We start from the raw sequence: 21,242 nt of genomic DNA, 5'->3' as shown, positions 1-21,242 counted from the left end.
AGGAGACACAAGTCTTGATTTAGTACTAATTGGTACACAGGATCGGGTCCAAGAGGTGAACCACTTGGTAATAGAGATCATAATGTAATTAAATTTAACAACCTTCTCGGGGGAGGGGGGGGATATCAAAGAAACCCACCATAGTATCATTTAACTTCAAAAAGGGGAACTACACGAAATGAGGAGGCTAATTAAATGGAAATTAAAAAGCCAAAATAGTGAAATACCTTCAAGCTGCATCGGAACATTTTAAAAACACCATAATAGAGGCTCAAACTGTATGTTTACCCAAAAATTAAAAAACAAAAGCACAAAAACAGTAACTGGACCCCCAAAATAATGCACCCATGGCTAAACAACAGAGTGAAAGAGATGGTGAGAGACAAAAAGACATCTTTTAAAAATTGGAAGTCAAATCCTACTGAGGAAAATAGAAAGGAATATAAATTCTGGCAAGTCAAGTGTAAAAGTACTATTAGACAGGCCAAAAAAGAATTTGAAGAGCAACTACCAAAAGGTACAAAAACAAACAGCATTTTTTTTTCAGTACATCAGAAGCAGGAAGCCTGCAAAACAATCAGTGGGACCATGGGACAATGGAGATGCTAAAGGAGCACGGATAAGATAAGGCCATTCCGGAGAAGCTAAACGAATTATTTGCATCAGCCTTCACTGCAGAGGATGTGAGGAAGATTCCCACACCTGCGCTAGTCTTTTTAGTTGATAAATCTGAGGAACTGTCCCAGTTTCAGGTGTCAATAGAGGAGGTTTTGAAACAAATGGATAAATTAAACAATAATAAGTCACCCAGGATCAGATGGTATTCACTCAAGAGTTTTGAAGGAACTCAAATATGAAAATGCATAATTACTAACTGCGGTATGTCACTTATTGCTTCAATCAGCCTCTGTTCCAGATGACTGAAGGATAGCTAATTTAATGTCAATTTTAAAAAAAAAAGGTTCCAAAGGCAATCTTGGCAATTATAGCTCAGTTAGCCTATCTTCAGTAGCAGACAAATTGTTTGAAACTATTTTCTGTAAAGAACAGAACTGTCAGACATATAGATGAAATCGATTTGTTGGGGAAGAGTCAACATGGTTTTTGTAAAGGAAAATCATGCCTCACCAATCCATTAGAATTCTTTGAGGAGGGGGTCAACAGACACGTGGACAAGAGTGATCCAGTGGATATAGTGTACCCGGACTTTCAGAAAGCCTTTGACACGGTTCGTCACCAAAGGCTCTTAAGCAACGTAAGGAGTCATAGGATAAGTGGGAGGGTCCTCTCATGGATCAGTAACTGGTTAAAAGTTAGGAAACAAAGGGTAGGAATAAATGGTCCATTTTCACAGTGAAGAGGGGTAAACAGCAGGATCCCCTAAGGATTTGTACTTGTACTTGTACTGTTCAACATATTCATAAATGATCTGGAAAAAGGGGTAATCAGGAAGTGGCAAAGTGTGCAGATGATACAAAATTACTCAAGATAGTTAAGTCAAAAGTTGACTGCAAAGAGTTACAGAGGGATTTCTCAAAACTGGGAGACTGGGCAACAAAATGGCAGACGAAATGCAGTGTTGATAAATGCAGAGTAATGCACATTGGAAAATATCATCCCAACTATACATATAAAATGATGGGTCTAAATTAGCTGTTACCACTCAAGAAAGAGATCTTAGAATAATCATGGATAGTTGTCTGAAAACATCTGCTCAATATGCAGCGTGGTCTAAAAGCCAACAGAATGTTACATCACCCAATGAAATTAAAAGGCAGTAGGTTTAAGACAAACATAAGTAAGTACTTCTTCACACAACACTCAGTTAACCTGTGTATCTGTTGCCAGAGGATGTTGTAAATGCGAAAAGTATAACTAGGTTCAAAAAAGAAAAGATCATGGAGGTAAGTCCATCAATGGCTACTAGCCAAAATTTCAGGTATGTAAACCCATGCTCTGGGTGTCCTAACCCTCTGACAGCCAGAAGGTTGGACTGGATGACAAGGGATGGAACACTCAATAAATTGCCCTGTTCTGTTAATTCCCTCTGAAGCATCTGGCACTGGCCTCTGTCAGAAGACAGGATACTGGACTGGTTGGGTCATTAATTTAACCCAGTATAACCATTCTTACATTCTTATGTTCATAACATGGATAACATTTTACCATATATTATGAATATTTTCCTATATCCTATTGAAAACTTCAAATTCTGAGGATGTTTAAAAGAAAAGAGGAAGTGTTAAATATCTACTTTTACTATAACTACACTGTTGAACAATAATATCTGCACTCAAAGGACCTTTCATCTGACTATATGAGCTTTGTATTAAACATGAATTTAGCCTCATAGTACCTTTCTGTGGTAAATGACTGTGAAACCCATTTTACAGATGAAAGAACTGAGCCACAGAGATTAATTGTCTGTCTATAGTTACTCAATAACTCAGTGACAGTCAGGAATAGGAACCAGAAATTTTGACTCCCAGGCCCCTGTTCTACCCACTAAACACTCTCCCTCTTTTTAGCTCTGTTATACAACTTGATACAATTTTCATTAGAAGCCTTGTGTATACATGGAAAAAGTAGTACAAATATTAATTATTCCTCATCTGAAGGCACCATATTTCATTCTTTAATTTATTAACTGTACACAGGTTTCCATGAAAAACAATTAAAGAACAGTCTGCAATGACAAATGATGTGTGTCCTTTAATTGAGGAAAAAACTGAAAAGAAAAAAGAATGCCAAATGGCCTCTTTATTGAAAACTAATGATAATTGAACAAATTTTAGTTGTTTATTGTGATATATATTCTCATCAGTCTAGTAGGTTCAGTCCAGACCAATGAGGGACTGTGTTGCCGCCTGCCCTGTAACCTTGGGTGCCTCACAATGCTTTGCTTGTGTAGCTTCCAACCTTGGCTGCTCACAGCCTGCATGCAGGTCACACCCTGAGTGTCTGTGTACTAGACAACTCTCGTTCAGGAGCTCTTACTCCAGAAGCCCATCTGCATCCCCACACTCTCATTCTGGCTTCCATCAGCCTTGGTTACTACTTTCAGGGTGATCTGAACACATTCTCAGTCCCAGATTTTCCCAAAACCACAGGGACTGTAATATCCAGCCCTCTCCTGAACAATTCAGAGAGATAATATGATTCATTAGTTCCTTTAAAGATACAGAACACATCACCGCTTATTAACTTAAGTAGGGGTAAATACACCCTTCCCTTTAAACACAGCACTGAGTTGGTTTGTGGTAATAGTTAATAATTTTATTAACAAAATATACATAGGATCAAATATAAGGAATAAAAATAGAAAGTTACAAGTAAAACAAAACAAAAAAATATGCTTCTAAAGGTCTGAAACTTAATCTAGCAAGATACAGGCTTTGTTCAGTATGGTTTCTCTCCCCAGTCACTTTTGTTCCCAGCCATAGCTGATTTTCTCCTTAGTCAGGATCTTCCACAAAAATACAAGATGCTGGCTTCCCTTGTCATCTGAGGTAAAAAATCTTTACCTAAGGAGGTTGGTCACCTATATTCCGTTCTAGAGACTTCAGTCCCCCTCTTGATTGAAGGACCCATCTTTGTCAGCTTGCAAGAACTCTAGCTTTTTAAGTCCAGTGATGGATGTCAAAGATGGCTTCTCTCCTTGCTTATATCTCCCAAAGTTCAATGAACTTGTTTCAAGAGGCAGGATTACCTCATGTTCTTCCCTTTCTGTAGGCTTCCCATCCCGCTGTTTGATTTCTATGTAAATAGGGCTTCCCTTGTTTGATTTCATCATGCTTAATTTACATAGGAGACAGGTAGATAGCTGTGACATACCCTCCTGTCTGGGCAGACTGTACCTTATGTCAATGAATATCCATGATTCCTTACAAAGTGTTAATACATACATTTCACAGTGATATTAATCACCAATGTGTCATTACCTTCAGAAAAGACCTCACTCTATTCACACTTACAATACAGTATATTGTATATAACCATTAGATTCAGTTGCTTATCGCTTGAAGATCACCCCTCTGTTATATAGACCAGTCAACCTTTTAAACAGATTCTTCTGAAGTAAAGTTTATTCTAGCAGTGCAGAAGGCAACATGGAGTCTGCTGGAGAAAGAGGCTCTGTGCTTTTTTTTTTCTCCCACTTGTGTTTGCCTAAATGCAAATTGTTTTGTTCCCTGCCATCTCTTCCACCTAATGTCTTGATGAACTTGTATACTATTTACATGTAAATTGAGGTAAACACACTTTCCTTTGTTGAGAATATACCTGGTCCGCGCACACTTTAGTTATAATTGCAGTATATATTCATAACTCTAAATAACCATCACGTGTATACATCACACAAGAAAACTAATGATCAATGAGTTATTAGTTTTCAAATAATACCTCATAAGGCATATTTTGTATAAAGATTATATGTGGGATGTGAATGCGGGGGTGCTTAGTATCACAATTTATATACTTGCATGGGTGATAGAATATTTGTTTTACCTGTTTGATATAACTTTTCTGCTCTGAGAGAATTGAAATTGACTTTATAACTGCAGCACAGAATTATAATTGTATCTTTCTTCTGATTATGTAAAGATAATCTTAATTAAGGATCTCTTTTTTAACTTTTCCTTGTTCCTGTTAAATCAATGTTTCACTACATACCTTAATTCAAAAACCCTAAGGGTCTGATTTTAAAGAAAAAAAAAACAAAAAACCTAAAAGTATTATTGCTTCTTAGCATTTTCAGGACATTTGATATGCCACCTGCATTTAATGTTTGAGTTATGTGCCATCATATTTTAGCACAGTTAATAAAATTCTGAGTTTTTTAAACAAGTACCACTTATCTATGTTTATATTACTTCAATAGCATACTCAGTACTGTCTGGATCCAGCAGAGCAGTTAATCACAAGTAGTTTTTAATTGAAGTGAAAAAAGTTTTAAGCACATGTTTAAACATGGATCTAAATAATAGTAAACAAAACAAGATTTGTACTCTGGTGACAACTTCTGTTTATTCAAATAAACTTCTCTTAGGCCAGGTCTGCACTAGAAGCTTTTGCTCGTATAGTGCAGTCAGTTAGGGATTTACTTTTTGTTGGCATTTATATCTGACAAAATCCCTAGTTTAGCTGCTATTATACTGGCATAAAAGTGCTTTTGCCAGCATAGCACATTTCACTCACCCAACTGGTATAGGTACTTCTTTGGTGGTATAAGCTGCATCTACACTAGCAAAGTTTTGCCACTGTAGCTATACCAGGATAGACTAGGCCTTACAGTTGCACCTATTTAAGGTGTTAAATACAACAACAGATTAGGGTTCCTATTTTTATGTTTTAGAGTCTATTTTCTATTACTCTCTCATTTAGAAAGAAGCTGGTCCTTTTTACTTGCTCCATCAGCTGTTGTGAGAAAATAGTGTGTGTGTTAGTATGGCTTTGGCTATAAATATATGATTCAGTGGTAAATCTTTGTGGCCTTTTTGAATGACTCACTTGTGGTTGTTTTTTTTTTAAAGTGGGTCAATAACATAGAAAAAGATCACATCTACAACAAATGGACCACAAGTTTCCAGGAACTGCTTAAGCAAACCTATCCAGGAGTTATACGGCAGATTAGGCGCAATTTGTATAATTTGGTAAGTTTTTAGTTACTTATGTTAGGTGAATATTCATATGTTGCTGCCTAGTGTATGAACAGAACTATGTCTGAATCTTATGTTTTATGAGGAAATATATAGCATTGCATTTAGTTTTAGGTTTGCTGGAAATTCACATTTTTCATTTAGGACCTTGAAATCTGAGCTAAAATTTTCTAGTCTATTAAATAATATATAAATATCAGACTTGATTTTTCAGAATTGCTAAATTTCTGCAGCTGCCATTAACTGTAGATGGGGTTCTGTGTGTTTGTTTCTACTAAAAATCAGACCTATTTGTTACAAAAGGCATTACATTTCAATAAAAATGTTATCAGAATTACAATTAATTTAAATTGTATAAGGTACAATAAAGACTGCTTAATAATGCAGACATTTCTTTAATTTGTATGTATAAAAAAATCACATAACTTTTCACTATAAATGTCACATTGCCCATTGTAGTTTGTCATGTAACAAAATAATAAAAATAAGCAAATATATTGGCATTGCCCAGTGCTACTTACTCAGTTAAATACTTTTCAGTGTGCAAGAGTTGAGGGGTGGAGTTAAAGTTGACACAGTAAGCTTAATTCTGGATTTCCTGGGCGCAGTCATCATGTTAGTTGTGTGTGGGGATGCGTGTTCAAATACCACTGACATCAGAGGGAGTTGTGCATTCGCAACTCATGGGTTCCTCAGGTCAGTTAATCTTTGTGAGCTTAAAACTCAGACTTTCTATTCCGAAAATAGGATTTGGTTTTTTTAATCAAACACTGTTATATTAGGGAATACTTTAATCTCCTGTCTCTCTTTTTTGATTCCCATCTTGGCTCTTTCCGTGAATATTAGGTGCTAAGCTTCAGTATATGTATCAGGTTACAGCTTGTATTGTACAGTACCATGCTGATTTACAGCGTCAGGCCACCATGAAATCTTTCACAGAGATAAAGGTCAGAGCAGGAACAACCATTATCACTAAAGTTCAAAGGTATACATACCAACACCACCTGCTTTTAGAGAAGAACAGGAATTTATGCCCCATTTGAAACCCATTTTAGAACACAACCCTAATTATGGTGTTGCTACCAGGTGCCATCAGAATATTATGGGCAGATGGTGTACTACTGACATTGGTGGGATGCTGGTACAAATTAGACTGCATTGCTGAGTTAAGGCAGTGGCAGGGCTGGTGCAACCACTAGGCGAACTAGGCGGTCGCCTAGGGTGCCAAGTGGTTGGGAGCGGAGGTAAGCTGGGGCAGGGGGGTGCGGGAGGGCCGCCTGCAGCAAGTAACGGGGGAGGGGGGCGGGGCGGCGCACAGGGGAACTGCACCCCGCCCCAGCTCACCTCTGCTCCGCCTCCTCCCCTGAGCACCGCCCCGCTCTGCTTCTCTCCCTCCCAGGCTTGCACGCCAAACAGCTGATTGGCACTGCAAGCCTGGGAGGCGGGAGAAGTGTCGGCGTGCTCGGGGAGGAGGCGGAGGTGAGGTGGGGCGGGGAGCTGCTGCATGTGGCTCCCCGAGCCAAGGGGAGGGGGCAGTGGCGGGGAGCTGCTGGGGGGGGGGCGGTGCGGGGCGTAAGGTGGAAGTTTTGCCTAGGGCACAAAACCTCCTTGCACTGGCCCTGGGCAGTGGGAGGTATGACAGTGGCAGGCTAATCTAGGCTTTACGGCAGAGGTGGGCAAACTACAGCCCACATCCGTCCCATGGGACCCTCTTGCCCGGCCCCTGAGCTCCTGGCCTGGGAGGCTCGCTCCTGGCCCCACCCCCGCAGCCTCAGCGCCGCGCTGTGCCTCCTGCACCACCTCTGGATGGCCAGGCAGCGCAGTTGCAGAGCCACAGCCTGACCCGGTGCTCTGGGGGACGTGGCTGTAGCGCTGCTAGCCACTGGTGCGCCAGGCAGCGTGGTTAGGGAGCAGGGAGGTTGGATAGAGGGCAGGGGCGTTGGGGGTGGTGGTCGGGGGCAGGGGTGTGGATAGGGGTCGGGGCGGTCAGAGGTCAGAGAACAGGGGGGTTGGATGGGGCAGAGGTCGGGGGGGGCAGTCAGGAAGGAGAGGGGGGTTGGATGAGGTGGCGGGGGGCAGTCAGGGGCAGGGGTTCCGGGGGTGGTCAGGGGACAGGGAGAAGGGGTGGTTGGATGGGGCAGTGGTCCCAGGGGGCAAGTCAGGAATGAGAGGGGGGGTTGGATGGGGCGGCAGGAGGCAATCAGGGGTGGAGGGCCCGGGAGTGGTCAGGAGACAGGGAGCAGGGGGTGGTGGATGGGGTAGGAGTCCTGGGGTGGCCATCAGGGGGCAAGAAGCAGGGGGGGTCAGATAGGAGGCGCGGGGCCGGGCCACGCCTGGCTGTCTGGGGGGAGACAGCCTCCCCTAACTGGGCCTCCATACAATTTTGGAAACCCGATGTGGCCGTGAGGCCAAAAAGTTTGCCCACCCCTACTATATGGACACACTCAGTGGGAGCTAGAAGGAATGTAGTTTCAGCACACAGGAATTTAGGAAGATCAGCTGATTCCACTTACTGAAAAAACAGTTCATTTGAAATTCCATGATTTGTGAGATGAAATTTTCACACTCTAAAATCCTTTTGTGTTCTCTGAGATGGAAGGAAGAGTAAACTGGGGTTAGAGTGCAGCATTGCTGCAGTCGAGCAGAAGGAGTCTGAACTCAAAGGAGGAATGCAGTTGTGTATAGTGGAGAAGGTGGAGGGAAGCCTGAGTTGCTTCCGTTGTGGTGAAATGAGCACAACTAACTACTGAGTGGGAGTGCCCATGTGTGGAAAATTCTGTTTTATATATTATATTGCATATACAAATCACATTACTTTACTTTGCAAACTTTATATACTTTTAAAGCATTTAAAAGTTAGGAAATCCCAATTAAGGTTGCCCATGCACTCTCCCTGCTCTTAGATCTTGTGTCTAGTGCCCTGTGGCTGCGGGGAGAAACAACTGCAGGGAAAGTCCTGCTCAGTCCATGCACCCCTGTGTTGGAGCATGCTCATTACAAACAGAATCTCTGGAGAATTTAGTCTCTAAATTCTAATAATTCTCTACTGAGTAGGTGCAAACTGAGACTTTCAGAGGCTCAAAACTTGACCTCATTTGGGTGGATTTTCATGAAGATTGCAAAAACTACATCCCTGACACAAAACTACAATCCTTAATAATATCCCCTTATTAAATTTCAAGACTGCTAAAAAACATGAAGGCACTAGAGCTTTTCAGTGAAATGGCTGTAAAAAAAATTTTAACATGTGAAAAATAATGTATTCTTCCCTGACCTAATTCTGAGAAACAGCTAAACTGTTTTGAGGCTTCGTGAGGCAGATACCTGGCATAGAAAATGTCAGACCAAGTCTGACAAAGTTATAGACAACTGAAAATATGGTCTTACAATGGAAGGAGACAGGCAGCCATAAGTATAGGTGTTACTGCGTGCATCATCTATAATTTTTAGCATGTGATCTTGTAATGACAATGCATATGCACAAGGGGATAGACTTTGACTTTGGCATTCCATGATTGTTTCCTTTCTTAACCAAGTAGTCTTAAAGCAAAGTTATTCCTGTGAAATATTAATACATAAAATATTGAAGATAATGTTAACTGGTTTTAACTAAATATTTAAGAAGCAGCAGCTCAGAATAAAACGCCTAACAGTATATAATATAAAAATGTGTATGTTTATAATAATAAAAGTGTGTGCGCTCTATATGTGTGTCTATATATAATAGAAAGTGTGTGTGTGTGTGTACGCATGTGCTCACATAATTAAATATTGGTCCTGGAACATACGACTCTATGTTGTAGAAACTTTACAATATAAGAAAAGGCATCACTGTCTTTTAATCAAAGAATAGGGTTTGGGTTTTTTCTGTACATTTGTATAAAATGTTGTTATAGGTAGTGTATGTTAAATAGGAGGCAAATTACAATGAACACTAAACTGGATTGCATTGTAGGGCTGAATACCTAAGGTCTCAGTTCTGCAATCTGATCCACACAGACACAAGACCCCCCCATGCGGATTAGTTGCAGTTTCAGATTGCAAGTGAGAGATGATTTTGCATTCCAAGCTAGAATAAACAAATCAACAACAGCAACAACAAAAACTGAAAACAAAAATGAAGCAGGGAGAAAGGTGGAGGTTTTTTTTTCCAAAATAAAAAATATTTCTAATTTTTGCAGACAAAGTTAGGTGGCATAGATTGTTTAGGCTTTATATATCTATTTAGCCATTGGTGGTCTCATTTTTCAAGGTATATTGAGGAAGTGACAGTAAATTTAGAACAACATATGAGTTTATGAAAAAGATATAGCTCTCAAACTTTCAAAAAGAGAATGGTGAGTGTACATCTGTGGTGAAATTTAGTTGGTGGTTATCTCAAAATTTTCAGCTTTTAGTACAAATACATAAACTCTGAAGTTGTTTTCATATGTACTCCTAATATTTTCTTGTGATGAATTTCTGAGATGACAATAGAGAACTGTATATAGGGCTGCACAATTCCTTCTGGAATCTCTGTACTACATTGTATTTTAAGTCTGAAAGGAACTAAAGGGATTATATAATGTCTTTTCTCCTATTAGGTACTATTTATTGATCCTGTCCAGGAACATGCAGCTGATTTTGTTAAACAAGCAGAATTATTCTATCATCACAATATACCACTTAGGTAATGTAAAATTGCAATGTTAATTGTCAATAACTGATTTTTGATGAATACTATTTCTCTCTCTTCATTTCCCAGTCTGAAAGAGAAAGATGTGAAGTCAAACTGAGTTGTCCCACATGGCTGTGTAAAGCACTACCACTAGGCTTACTAGTTGGCCTAATTGTGTTTAACATACTGTAGCGCTTAGGTTTCATGAGAAAATATTTTTCCAAGGGTGGTAGGTTGCAGTTACCCTATAACAACATGTGGAGAATGGCCGGATAACACTTTCCTGGATATTAGCATGAGAAATAATCCCATTGGATGTCCATGTGAGACTGTATTTAAAGCAAAACATTAAAAAATCATGGACACAGTTGGTGTACAATGAGATAGGGAGTGTTGATGAATTCAGTTCTTTGGATAGAGGTTTTGCTTTACGTAATTTTATTGGTGCACTGTGAATAAATAAATAGAGCCTATATTTTAAATGGAGCTTTTAAATCAAGTACTTCAAGCACCCGTTGTTTCCTAGGAACATTTTTGTTGTTGATTTTTAAATAAATTTCCTTTAAGATTTTAATATTCCTGTTTTTTCCCTCCATTTTCTTTGATTTTTCTTTTATGGAATTTTAGAGAAGTAATGGCTTGAAGTGGTGGTGCATACCATCTGAAAATGTGTTGCATGAGTGGACATTTTCACTGTTTGTTTTTCCAGAGGGTTCCGGGGGAAATGATTGTAAAATGTTCTCAGGAATTTTGCCTCAGTCCATTGTGAGAATGCATTTTAGACTGTATTTTGCCTCTCCTGTTGCAGCCTGTATGTATGACTCTGTGGTACAGGTAGTCCTCAAAGTTTACATCTGACTTGGGTGTGAGGACTGTCGGAGTAGTCTATTTTAATTTGTTTGTCCTCCAGATATTGTTTCATTAACAGTATCCACTAGTTTCCATGTTATGGAATTGTCAGTGTTATGGCTTCCTTTGTGGTACTTGACTTTCATTGTGAGGTCAAAGAGGATAGTAATTCCTAATAATTTAGTAATCAGTGTAAATTGTGGCAACATCCCCTAAACCCTTTTCAGAAACAAGTGGACCCCCAGCCAAAAAAACAACACCTGAATTGCTAGTATTATCTCTCTCTCAGAAATATGGGATACTCTCTGTGACTGGGGTGTATACCTATAAGACTACTTATATAACCAGTCTCTCTTCAGGAAAAACTGCCTGAATTCTTCTCAGCTCAGTAACTTAACAGGAAGCACTAGAAATAAAACTGCTTCTTCCTTTATCCTGCTGACACAGATTCAGATAGAATTTTTCTCTACAGCTTGGCCTCACAGCATAATCCTAGAGGCCCTGTAACGTAGATCTGGTGTAATGTGCTGCATGGTTCACAGGGTTTTAATCAAATGGCTGTTCCTCAAGCTTTTCTGCACCTCGTGGTGGTGTCTAAAATCTCAAAGCAAGGTGTGCCTAAAAGCAAGTAACCCAGTAAACTGATCGTGTGATTTTTCTCTCAGAACAGCTAATAGCACCTTTATTTGATGGTCTGGTCATCTCCAAATCCTATTTCATGAGGTTTTTAAGATCTGCATTTTTTTCTTGGAGATGAGAATGGATAAACTCCTCCACATTACTTTTTCCAAAAATCATACTGGAAGTTGCCTGTGATAAAGATTGATCATTACAAATGTATGTGACTAGCATGGATAAATGATCAACTCTGTCCTATCACATCCCACCTTCCAAATTGATTACCTTGGGCTTGCTCATGTTTTGGTAGCCAACTCTGGTTTGGGCTATCACAGCCTCAAACCAGAAGGTCTGGTGGAAAGAGTGGGAGAAGCTGTTGACTGTAGCACCAGGTACTCCCCTGTGTGCTAATTATTATTTGTATCTTTTTGGAAAACCTATTATGTATATTTTTCATATAGTGTTAAGTTTTTTAGATAAATTTAGTTCTGCTGCATCATTATGGGATAGTAAAAATCTCATTTTAATTCCTCCAAGGAAATGAATTTGAATCAGCCAAACAGTCTATTCATTGGTTGTGGCAATATTCTATTAAAGATGTTGAACCAATCTGTAATGCTGAAGATAGAAAGTATCACAAGGGGCCTGATACTTCATTATGTTACATGCGTGTACACTGGTATAACTCCATTGATTTCAGTGATGTTACTAAATCATACAGATAAAGCTTTTTAATATCAGATGCGTTAACACTGGTGTAAAACTGGAAAAACACAGTTTAGAATCAGGCCCAGGATCTGTAAATTACTCCTAAGTGTATAGAAAGTAGACTGAACATTGGAAAATGTATTTATATGACTATTTACTGTTATGAAAAGGAGGCTGTGTCTTTAGTGATTAGAGCCTGGACATGGGAGTCTGAAGTTTTGGGTTCTTTCCCTGGCTCTGACCCTTATTCCTGTATGAGCTTTGCCAGGTCACGTAATCACTTCATAAAAAGAAAAGGAGTACTTGTGGCACCTTAGAGACTAACCAATTTATTTGAGCATAAGCTTTCGTGACTATAGCTCACTTCATCGGATGCATACTGTGGAAAATACAGAAGATGTTTGTTTTTATTCACACAAATCATGAAAAAATGGATGTTTATCACTACAAAAGGTTTTCTCTCCCCCCACCCCACTCTCCTGCTGGTAATAGCTTATGTAAAGTGATCACTCTCCTTACAATGTGTATGATAATCAAGGTGGGCCATTTCCAGCACAAATCCAGGTTTCCCTCCCCACCCCACCCCCAAACAAACCCACTCTCCTGTTGGTAATAGCTTATCTAAAGTGATCACTCCCCTTACAATGTGTATGATAATCAAGGTGGGCCATTTGCAGCACAAATCCAGGGTTTAACAAGAACGTCTGGGGGGGGGGGGGGTTAGGAAAACAAGGGGAAATAGGTTACCTTGCATAATGACTTAGCCACTCCCAGTCTCTATTCAAGCCTAAGTTAATTGTATCCAATTTGCAAATGAATTCCAATTCAGCAGTCTCTCGCTGGAGTCTGGATTTGAAGTTTTTCTGTTGTAATATCCCAACTTTCATGTCTGTAATCGCGTCACCAGAGAGATTGAAGTGTTCTCCGACTGGTTTATGAATGTTATAATTCTTGATATCTGATTTGTGTCCATTTATTCTTTTACGTAGAGACTGTCCAGTTTGCCCAATGTACAGGGCAGAGGGGCATTGCTGGCATATATCACATTGGTAGATGTGCAGGTGAACAAGCCTCTGATAGTGTGGCTGATGTTATTAGGCCCTGTGATGGTGTCCCCTGAATAGATATGTGGGCACAGTTAGCAACGGGCTTTGTTGCAAGGATAGGTTCCTGGGTTAGTGGTTCTGTTGTGTGGTATGTGGTTGCTGGTGAGTTATATATTGCACAAACTGGGTTTTATAATAAACACAAGTTTATTAACTACAAAAGGCAGACTTTAGGTGATAATAAGGGATAGCAAACAGAACAGAGCAGATTACAAGCAAATAAAACAAAACATGCATACTAAATTTAAGATCTTAAAGAAACTGGTTTTAAGAAGTAATTTCTCACCCTAAATGTTGCTTTTGGGCAGGATGCAGAAATTCTTGAAGGTTAGCTACCCTGCTTACAGCTTAAATCTTCAAACACCATATTCACAGACCAGATCCCTTTTCCAGCCTGGGCTCAACTCCCTCCCACCCCACCCCGGTCTTTGTTTCTCAGATCTTTCCAGCTGTCATCCTGGGTGGGGATGCAGTGAAGAGTGAACCTAGATCAGTTTACTCCCCAGCCTTAAACAAAATTTACATAAGGTGGGAACCTTTTGTTTCCCAGTCTTGACCTCCCCCTTCTTTTAGTGGAAAATCACTAGACATCCAAAATGGTATTTAGTATCAGGTGACATGACCACCTGACCGTGTAGTGTCAAAGCAACATCCCAGCTACTCAGGAAGGAGAGAGACGAGTATCTTCAAAGTCTTATTGTTTCTTCCTAATGGCCCATCAAGGCTGATGGCCTGCTGTCTTGTGGGTGTTTCCCAAGTACACACATAATTGTAATTGTTACATAGTCAATATTCCTAACTTTAGATACAGAAATGATATATGCATACAAATTGGATAATCACATTCAGTAAATCATAACCTTTCCAATGATATCTCACAAGACCCATCTTGCATAAAGCGTATCTTAGTTATGCCATATTCATATCATAACACTATTTCTATGAAGAATATGGAGTGTAACATGACAGAGGTATATTTTTTATTGGGCCGACATCTATTGGTGACATTGACAAGCTTTCTCTTTCACCAACAGAAATTAGTCCAATAAAAGATTACCCTACTCACCTTGTGTCATAAATATAAAGGGAAGGATAAACCCCCTTTAAAGTCCCTCCTGGCCAGAGGAAAAACCCTTTCACCTATAAAGGGTTAAGAAGCTAGGATAACCTCGCTGGCACCTGACCAAAATGACCAATGAGGAGACAAGATACTTTCAAAAGCTGGAGGGGAGGGAGAAACAAAGGCGCTCTCTCTTTCTGTCTGTGTGATGCTTTTGCCGGGGACAGAACAGGAATGGAGTCTTAGAATTTAGTAAGTAATCTAGCTAGATATGCGTTAGATTGTTTGTTTAAATGGCTGAGAAAATAAGCTGTACTGAATGGAATGGATATTCCTGTTTTTGTGTCTTTTTGTAACTTAAGGTTTTGCCTAGAGGGATTCTCTATGGTTTGAATCTAATTACCCTGTAAGGTATTTACCATCCTGATTTTACAGAGGTGATTCTTTTTTCTTCTATTAAAATTCTTCTTTTAAGAAACTGAATGCTTTTTCATTGTTCTTAAGATCCAAGGGTTTGGGTCTGTGGTCACCTATGCAAATTGGTGAGGATTTTTATCAAACCTTCCCCAGGAAACGGGGGGTAACGTTTGGGAGGATTTTTTGGGGGGAAAGACGTTTTCAAACGGACTGTTTCCTAATAATATAATACCGCTTAGACATTTGGTGGTGGCAGCGAAAGTCCAAGGGCAAAAGGTAAAATAGTTTGTACCTTGGGGAAGTTTTAACCTAAGCTGGTAAAAGTAAGCTTAGGAGGTTTTCATGCAGGTCCCCACATCTGTACCCTAGAGTTCAGAGTGGGGAAGGAACCTCGACACCTTGTCTCTCTAAATCTTAAAGTTTAAGATCACGGACCAGATTCAGAGATGATGTAAATACTAGTGTTACATATCAGTGTACATGGGTATAACTTACATACTGAGACTGTTGGGAAGAGCATGGCTGTAGCAAGAAAAGCAACCAACAAGACAATGAAAGAGAAATTACACTCTCCTTCTGTTTGCCATTCCTTGCCATTCCACTGTAGTGGAGCATAGGTTACGTCCGCTTACAGACTTATTTATGTGTAACTTAAACTTCAGTTTGTCACTTTTAAATTTGGCCCCAAGCATGCAATGCCATTTTGAGAAGAAAATCTTTAAAAAATTCAGTGTATGTCTGTAAACTTTTGTGGTTGACTTAAATCAGGAGCCCAACCATATGTTTTTTATCTGTCCAATTGAACTGGTGCCATAATGAATCAACAGTGCACTATACTTTTATACCTAGTTCCGTAAATTACGTGGAGAGCACATGGAGAATATGTTAAGCAATAATGTTGTACATTACAAATAATCTGGAGAGCACAACATATATGGAACAATAATTTTGTAAAGCCACAGCATGTCATTTTTAGCCCACTCTCTCTAAACATTGGCGGCAACAGTACACCTAAAGGTTGGAGGAAACAGTACAAACCGTCCTAATTTATCCAAGTATGTTTTATATACTATTGACTATTGCAGATATTAATTTGTACGATATTGGTAGAAAATCCTCACGTTGTTTGTATCTGATCGTGAGAAATTGTAATATCTTCAGTCTGTTTTCAATAAGGTTTAAAAAGCAAGATAATAAATATTTACATAGGGTTTTTTTCCCCTACAGAATTGGATTTGTTTTCATCTTAAATACTAATGAAGAAATTGACGGGAATGAGGATGCTGGAGTAGCTCTTTTGAGAGCTTTCAACTACATTGCAGAAGAATCTGATACTTCTCAAGCTTTTATCTCCATGATAAATGTTAGTGCCTGTAAATAGATAAAAATAATACATAATACTTTTTAAAACTATTTGCTTTCCTATAAATTCCCCACCTTTAGTTGGAAACAAAATTGTTCTAAAAGTGGATGTTAGGTTGCTGCAGAATGTCTTACTGAAGACATTTTCCTGCTCCTCAAACAAATTCATTCTGGTAATATTGTCTATCTATAAATTTTCTTCAAGGATTAAAAGAAGGTAAACATACCTTTCAATAGTCAGTATTTTCATGTGGAATCATAGTTTTGAGCTCTTTATATGGCCTTTTCATGCCTGCCTTCTTGTCTGTGTTCCAGCACACATTGGAGTAATGGTATTCCAAAATGGTTTAGGTCATGCCTTATGATTTAGAGGACTTCTGTGGTAGTTCAATGGTATAGAAAATGGGGCAGACTGGGTAAGACATTTTCATTATACAAGTGTTTGCCTAGTCTGGTTGACTCTATTCATGTCTCTGGAAGAACATGGAAATCTTCCAGGCTCAGAGTTTGAGAGAGATTCTGACTCCTCGACTAGAGTGGGTGGCTTAAGAAGGGAACATTTAAGGACTTAGAAGGGATGAATGGATTGACTTGAAGTACAGGATCTCTGTGATGACTCCTGACAAAAAAAAATTTGAACTAAAGAATAGGGTGCAAACAGATTTTTAAAAATTCTGTAACCATATATAATGTATTTTTTTTCTTCTTACTGTCCTGTATCATTTCTTCTTTAGGAGTAGAGGCACAGAAACTTAAGGTGATGGACACATTAAAAATTTCTTAGATAGGTAGATAGATAAGTAGAAAGAAAGAAACCAGAGAGGAAAAACTGGAAGACCACTGTAAAAGAGAAATAGAAGTCCATAAAGGTTAGGGAGGGTATGGAGTGTATGCAAGGTTAGTCATTGCAAGACTCTTCCATTACCTGATCACAAAATATCCAGAGTTTATGAAGAGCATAGTGAAAACTGAGAAATTCTTCTTTCTGTTTTGTTCCATAATATGAAAAGAAGGGAATGCTAGATAGAATTAAAGAGTAGTAAAAGTAGAACCAATAAAAGGAAATGTTACCTTATGCTTCATATAAACTAGAGGTGTTGACAGCCACAGGAGGTCATAGAGATAAACAGCTAGCGGCCAATTGCGGAGTTTCTCTAGGAGTGTGGCCTGAGAGGAGACTGTTGATTTTGTGTTCTGGAGGTACAGTTTTGAGTTTTGAGTGATGGTTCCAGGTGTGTGATTTGATTCAGTGCTTGCTGATGTCCCTTAACAAAGAAGCAGTGCTGAACTAGTTTTTAGCTAGGTTTAAAGGCTAGTCAGTAGTGAACAGTCGAGCAGCTAACAGCGGTTGCTCTGGAAGTTAGTTCGTGGTAGTTTGGGGGAGGTATCTTCCTCCTCCTTTTTCTCCTAGGCGTAGGGGTTACTTAGGCAACACTAGAAGTAACCCAGGGAGGAGAGGAGACAAAGAAAATGGTTGGGTACAGAAGCTGTAGGATGTTCATTGTCTGTATCTGATGGAATCTACTCATGCATGAAATTTCGCCCGGTAGAGCTCATGGCAGAGAAGATCCAAGAGTAAGAGATACAGCTGGAGACGATGATGGAATTCAGGTGGGAATTTGAAAGTATAATGGAGGAGAGAATTGAGGAGGTGATAAAAATAACTCAAGAGTTGTAGACATCTGATGAACAGAAACCTGGAGAGCAGGCTGCCAAAAGAGGAGTGTGATCCATGGAAAAAAGCAGAGGAAGAGAACCACTAGTGAAGATGAAACAAAATTGAGTTCAACAGGTTTTCTTAATTGGGGAATGAGGAGGAGAAACAGACAGATGATTAGGTGATGAGGAAGAAAAGAATGGAAGCCAGTCCCTGCAGAAGAGAAGAGACAGTTGAGACACCAAGGAACTAGAGCCCAAGTTAAAATGAGGATGATGTACAGGGGACTGTGAGAGAGGACATAAAATAGATCTATACCAATACCAGGAAGAGACAGATCTGTGTGGTTGGGGACTCCATGCTAAGAAGAATTGACAGGCCTATCATCAGACCAGATCCAAAGAACAAAAGAGTATGTTGTATTCCAGGAGCAAGCATATATGATATGGATGTGAGTTTAAAAAGGATCCTGATGGGAATGGGGAAAAATCCACTGACTGTCCTGCATGTCAGGACAAATGACACGGCTAGATTCCCATTGGAATGGATGAAGAATGACTACACTAGCTGAGTAAGACACTTAAAGGAAGCGGAAGCTTGGGTGATCTTCAGTGGAATACTAGAGAGAAGAAGGGCAAAGGTGTGACAAGATAATGAAGATCAACCCATGGCTCAAGAATTGATGCCATGAGGAAGCTTTTGGGAAGATTGACCATTGGGAGACCTTACAGAAAGAAGATGCTTCTGGACTGGTGGACTCCACTTGAATATCTGGGGTATTAACCTTCTAGCATCAAGTCTTGCACAGTTGATAAGAAGTAGATGAGGGGAGAAGGTTGGGAGAGACTTGTGAAATCTCCATGCCTGTCTTCAGTACATAGGAGTAGGAAAATCAGCTAAATGGAGATATAATAAGGGATAAAAAACCACTGTAAGATAAGAGATAGGAAGGTGAAAGAAATTACAAATATTGATTGGAGTAGTAGTCAGGTAGGTGTTACAGTGAGTAAAAGGATAAACCTAATCCAACTAAAAAACTAGGTATGGTCTCAGGGAAAGAACTGAGATGCTTGTACGTGAATGCAAGAAGGTTCGGTGGTAAAATGAAGGAACTGGAATTACTTGTGCAGGAGGTCAAACCAGTTATGGGGATTACAGAAACATTGTAGAATAGCACTCATGGCTAGAATACATGTATTAAAGAGTATATACTGTTTAGGAGAGAGAGAAATAAAGATGGAGGGGTAATGTTGTACATTAATTCTGGGATAAACTGTAAAGAAATAAGGAGTGATGGTATGGATGAAACTGAATCTGTTTGGGTCAAAATCACTTTTGGGAAGGATTGTGAAAGAGAGAGTGTTATTGGGATAGTGTTAGGGTCTGCTATAGACTCTTGGGGCCAGACTCGGATATGGATAGAGATCTCTTTATTTAATATTATTAGAGAGAGAAATACTACTGGGAATTGTGTCATAATGGGAGAAGTGATGGAATTTGAGACTTGGTTTTGTAAGTAGCGAGGACATCACAGAAGAGCCAGTCATGGGAAATAACCTTGGATCAAATGATCAGGAGCTGATTTAGTTTAAATTAAATGGAAGGATAGTCAAAACCAGGTAGAGAGCTATGGTTTTTGCTTTCAAAAGGGCAGACTTTGGGAAATTAAAAGAATTAGTTAAAGAAGTCAGCTGGATTGAAGAGCTCAAGCATTTAAATTTAGAAGAGACTTGGAATTTCTTTGAATCAACTATATAGAAACTATCTGCAATTTGCATTCCAAGCAAAGGGGAAAATTGCATAGGGAAAGGCTGCAGACCTATCTGGATGAATAACCACCTCAAAAAGATTATTAGGAGTAAATAGCCCTTAGAGAATAGAAGAAGGGATTTACCAGCAAAGAAAACTACATCATGGAGTTTAGAAAATGAAGTGAGACTTGCTAAATGAAATGAAATAATAAGTTATATAGATAAAAAGAGAATAAGGAAGGATAAGATTTGGCTGCTGTGTACCATGGAGAGGGAGGAGATTATAGATAATCTAGATATGGCCCAAAAACAAAATGAATTCTTTGCCTTGGTTTTCAGTAAATATCATAATATTGAACATGGGCATGAAGGCAGGATGGCGGCTGGAAATGGGTGTATAGAAATGACCACATCAGATGGACTGGATAATTTTCATGCCAGAATACTGAAAGAACAGAATACTGAGATTATTAGTCCAGTAGCTAGGACTTTAATAAATCTATCTGTTCAAAGATAACATTGTATGACTAGAGAATAGCTAACATGGTACCTATATTTAAGAAAGGTTAAAAAAAGTGATGTGGACAATTACAGATCTGTAAATAGGCAAAACTTTGGAATAAATTGTGAAGGAAAGAATTATTGAATTTATAGAGGTAAACAGAAAAGTAGATATAATTAAGGCTGCAAGTTGGTCACGGAAGTCATGGATTCTATGGCTTTTCCGTGACTTCTGCAGTGGCTGGTGTGGCTGGCCAGGGGGCCGCTTGAGCAGCTCAGGTAGCCCATGGGCCAGATGCATTGGCCACTGCTGGGGCAGTCTGGGGCCACCACCCTCCTGGTTCGCCCCCCGCCCCCCCCCCAGCAACAGCAGCAGGAGTTTGAGTGCATGTGGGAGGGGGTTCAGGGCTGGGGGTTGGGGCAAAGGAGAAGGTGAGGGCTCTGTGTGGTGCTTACCTTTGGGGGCTCCCTGGAAGCAGCGACATGTCTGTCCCTCCCTCAGCTCCTAGCTTCGTGCGCTGCCCCCACCTGCAGGTACCGTCCCTGCAGCTCCCATTGGCCGGTAACCTGTTTGTTTACTGCCCGTGACCTGTCCATGACTTTTCCTAAAAATACCCATGACTAAAACATAGATTAGATGTAATGCATCATGGATTTACCAAAGGTAGCTCAGATTGTACCAGACTAACCTGATTTCCTTCTTCGAGAAAATAACTGTTTTTTTTTAAATGAGAGAGAAATGCAGTAGTTCTAATAAACTTGGACTTAAGTAAAGCATTTTACATAGTACCACATGGGAAATAATTAAGTTAGAGAAGATGGGGATTAGTGCAAGAATAGTAAGGTGGGTAAGGAACTAGCTAAAAGGAAGAAGGCAGCTGGTTATGCTGAAAGATGAA

General features: G+C 39.6%; 1 protein-coding gene across 1 annotated transcript in view; it reads left to right on the top strand.

The window, feature by feature from the left end:
• Positions 1 to 21,242, top strand: part of UGGT2 (UDP-glucose glycoprotein glucosyltransferase 2) — a 306,688-nt gene that overhangs the window by 118,644 nt on the left and 166,802 nt on the right. The window contains exons 13-15 of the mRNA XM_084618017.1: positions 5,532 to 5,651; positions 10,241 to 10,326; positions 16,300 to 16,435. Of these exons, the coding sequence (XP_084474143.1) occupies positions 5,532 to 5,651; positions 10,241 to 10,326; positions 16,300 to 16,435 (342 nt within the window). The remainder of the gene's footprint in view (positions 1 to 5,531; positions 5,652 to 10,240; positions 10,327 to 16,299; positions 16,436 to 21,242) is intronic.

Source organism: Lepidochelys olivacea, assembly GCF_965140295.1.
Source record: "Lepidochelys olivacea isolate rLepOli2 genome assembly, chromosome: 1".
In the NCBI taxonomy this organism is placed as follows: Eukaryota; Metazoa; Chordata; order Testudines; family Cheloniidae; genus Lepidochelys; species Lepidochelys olivacea.
Note: the sequence above shows the minus strand (reverse complement) of the source record. Positions and strands in the feature narration are given on the sequence as shown.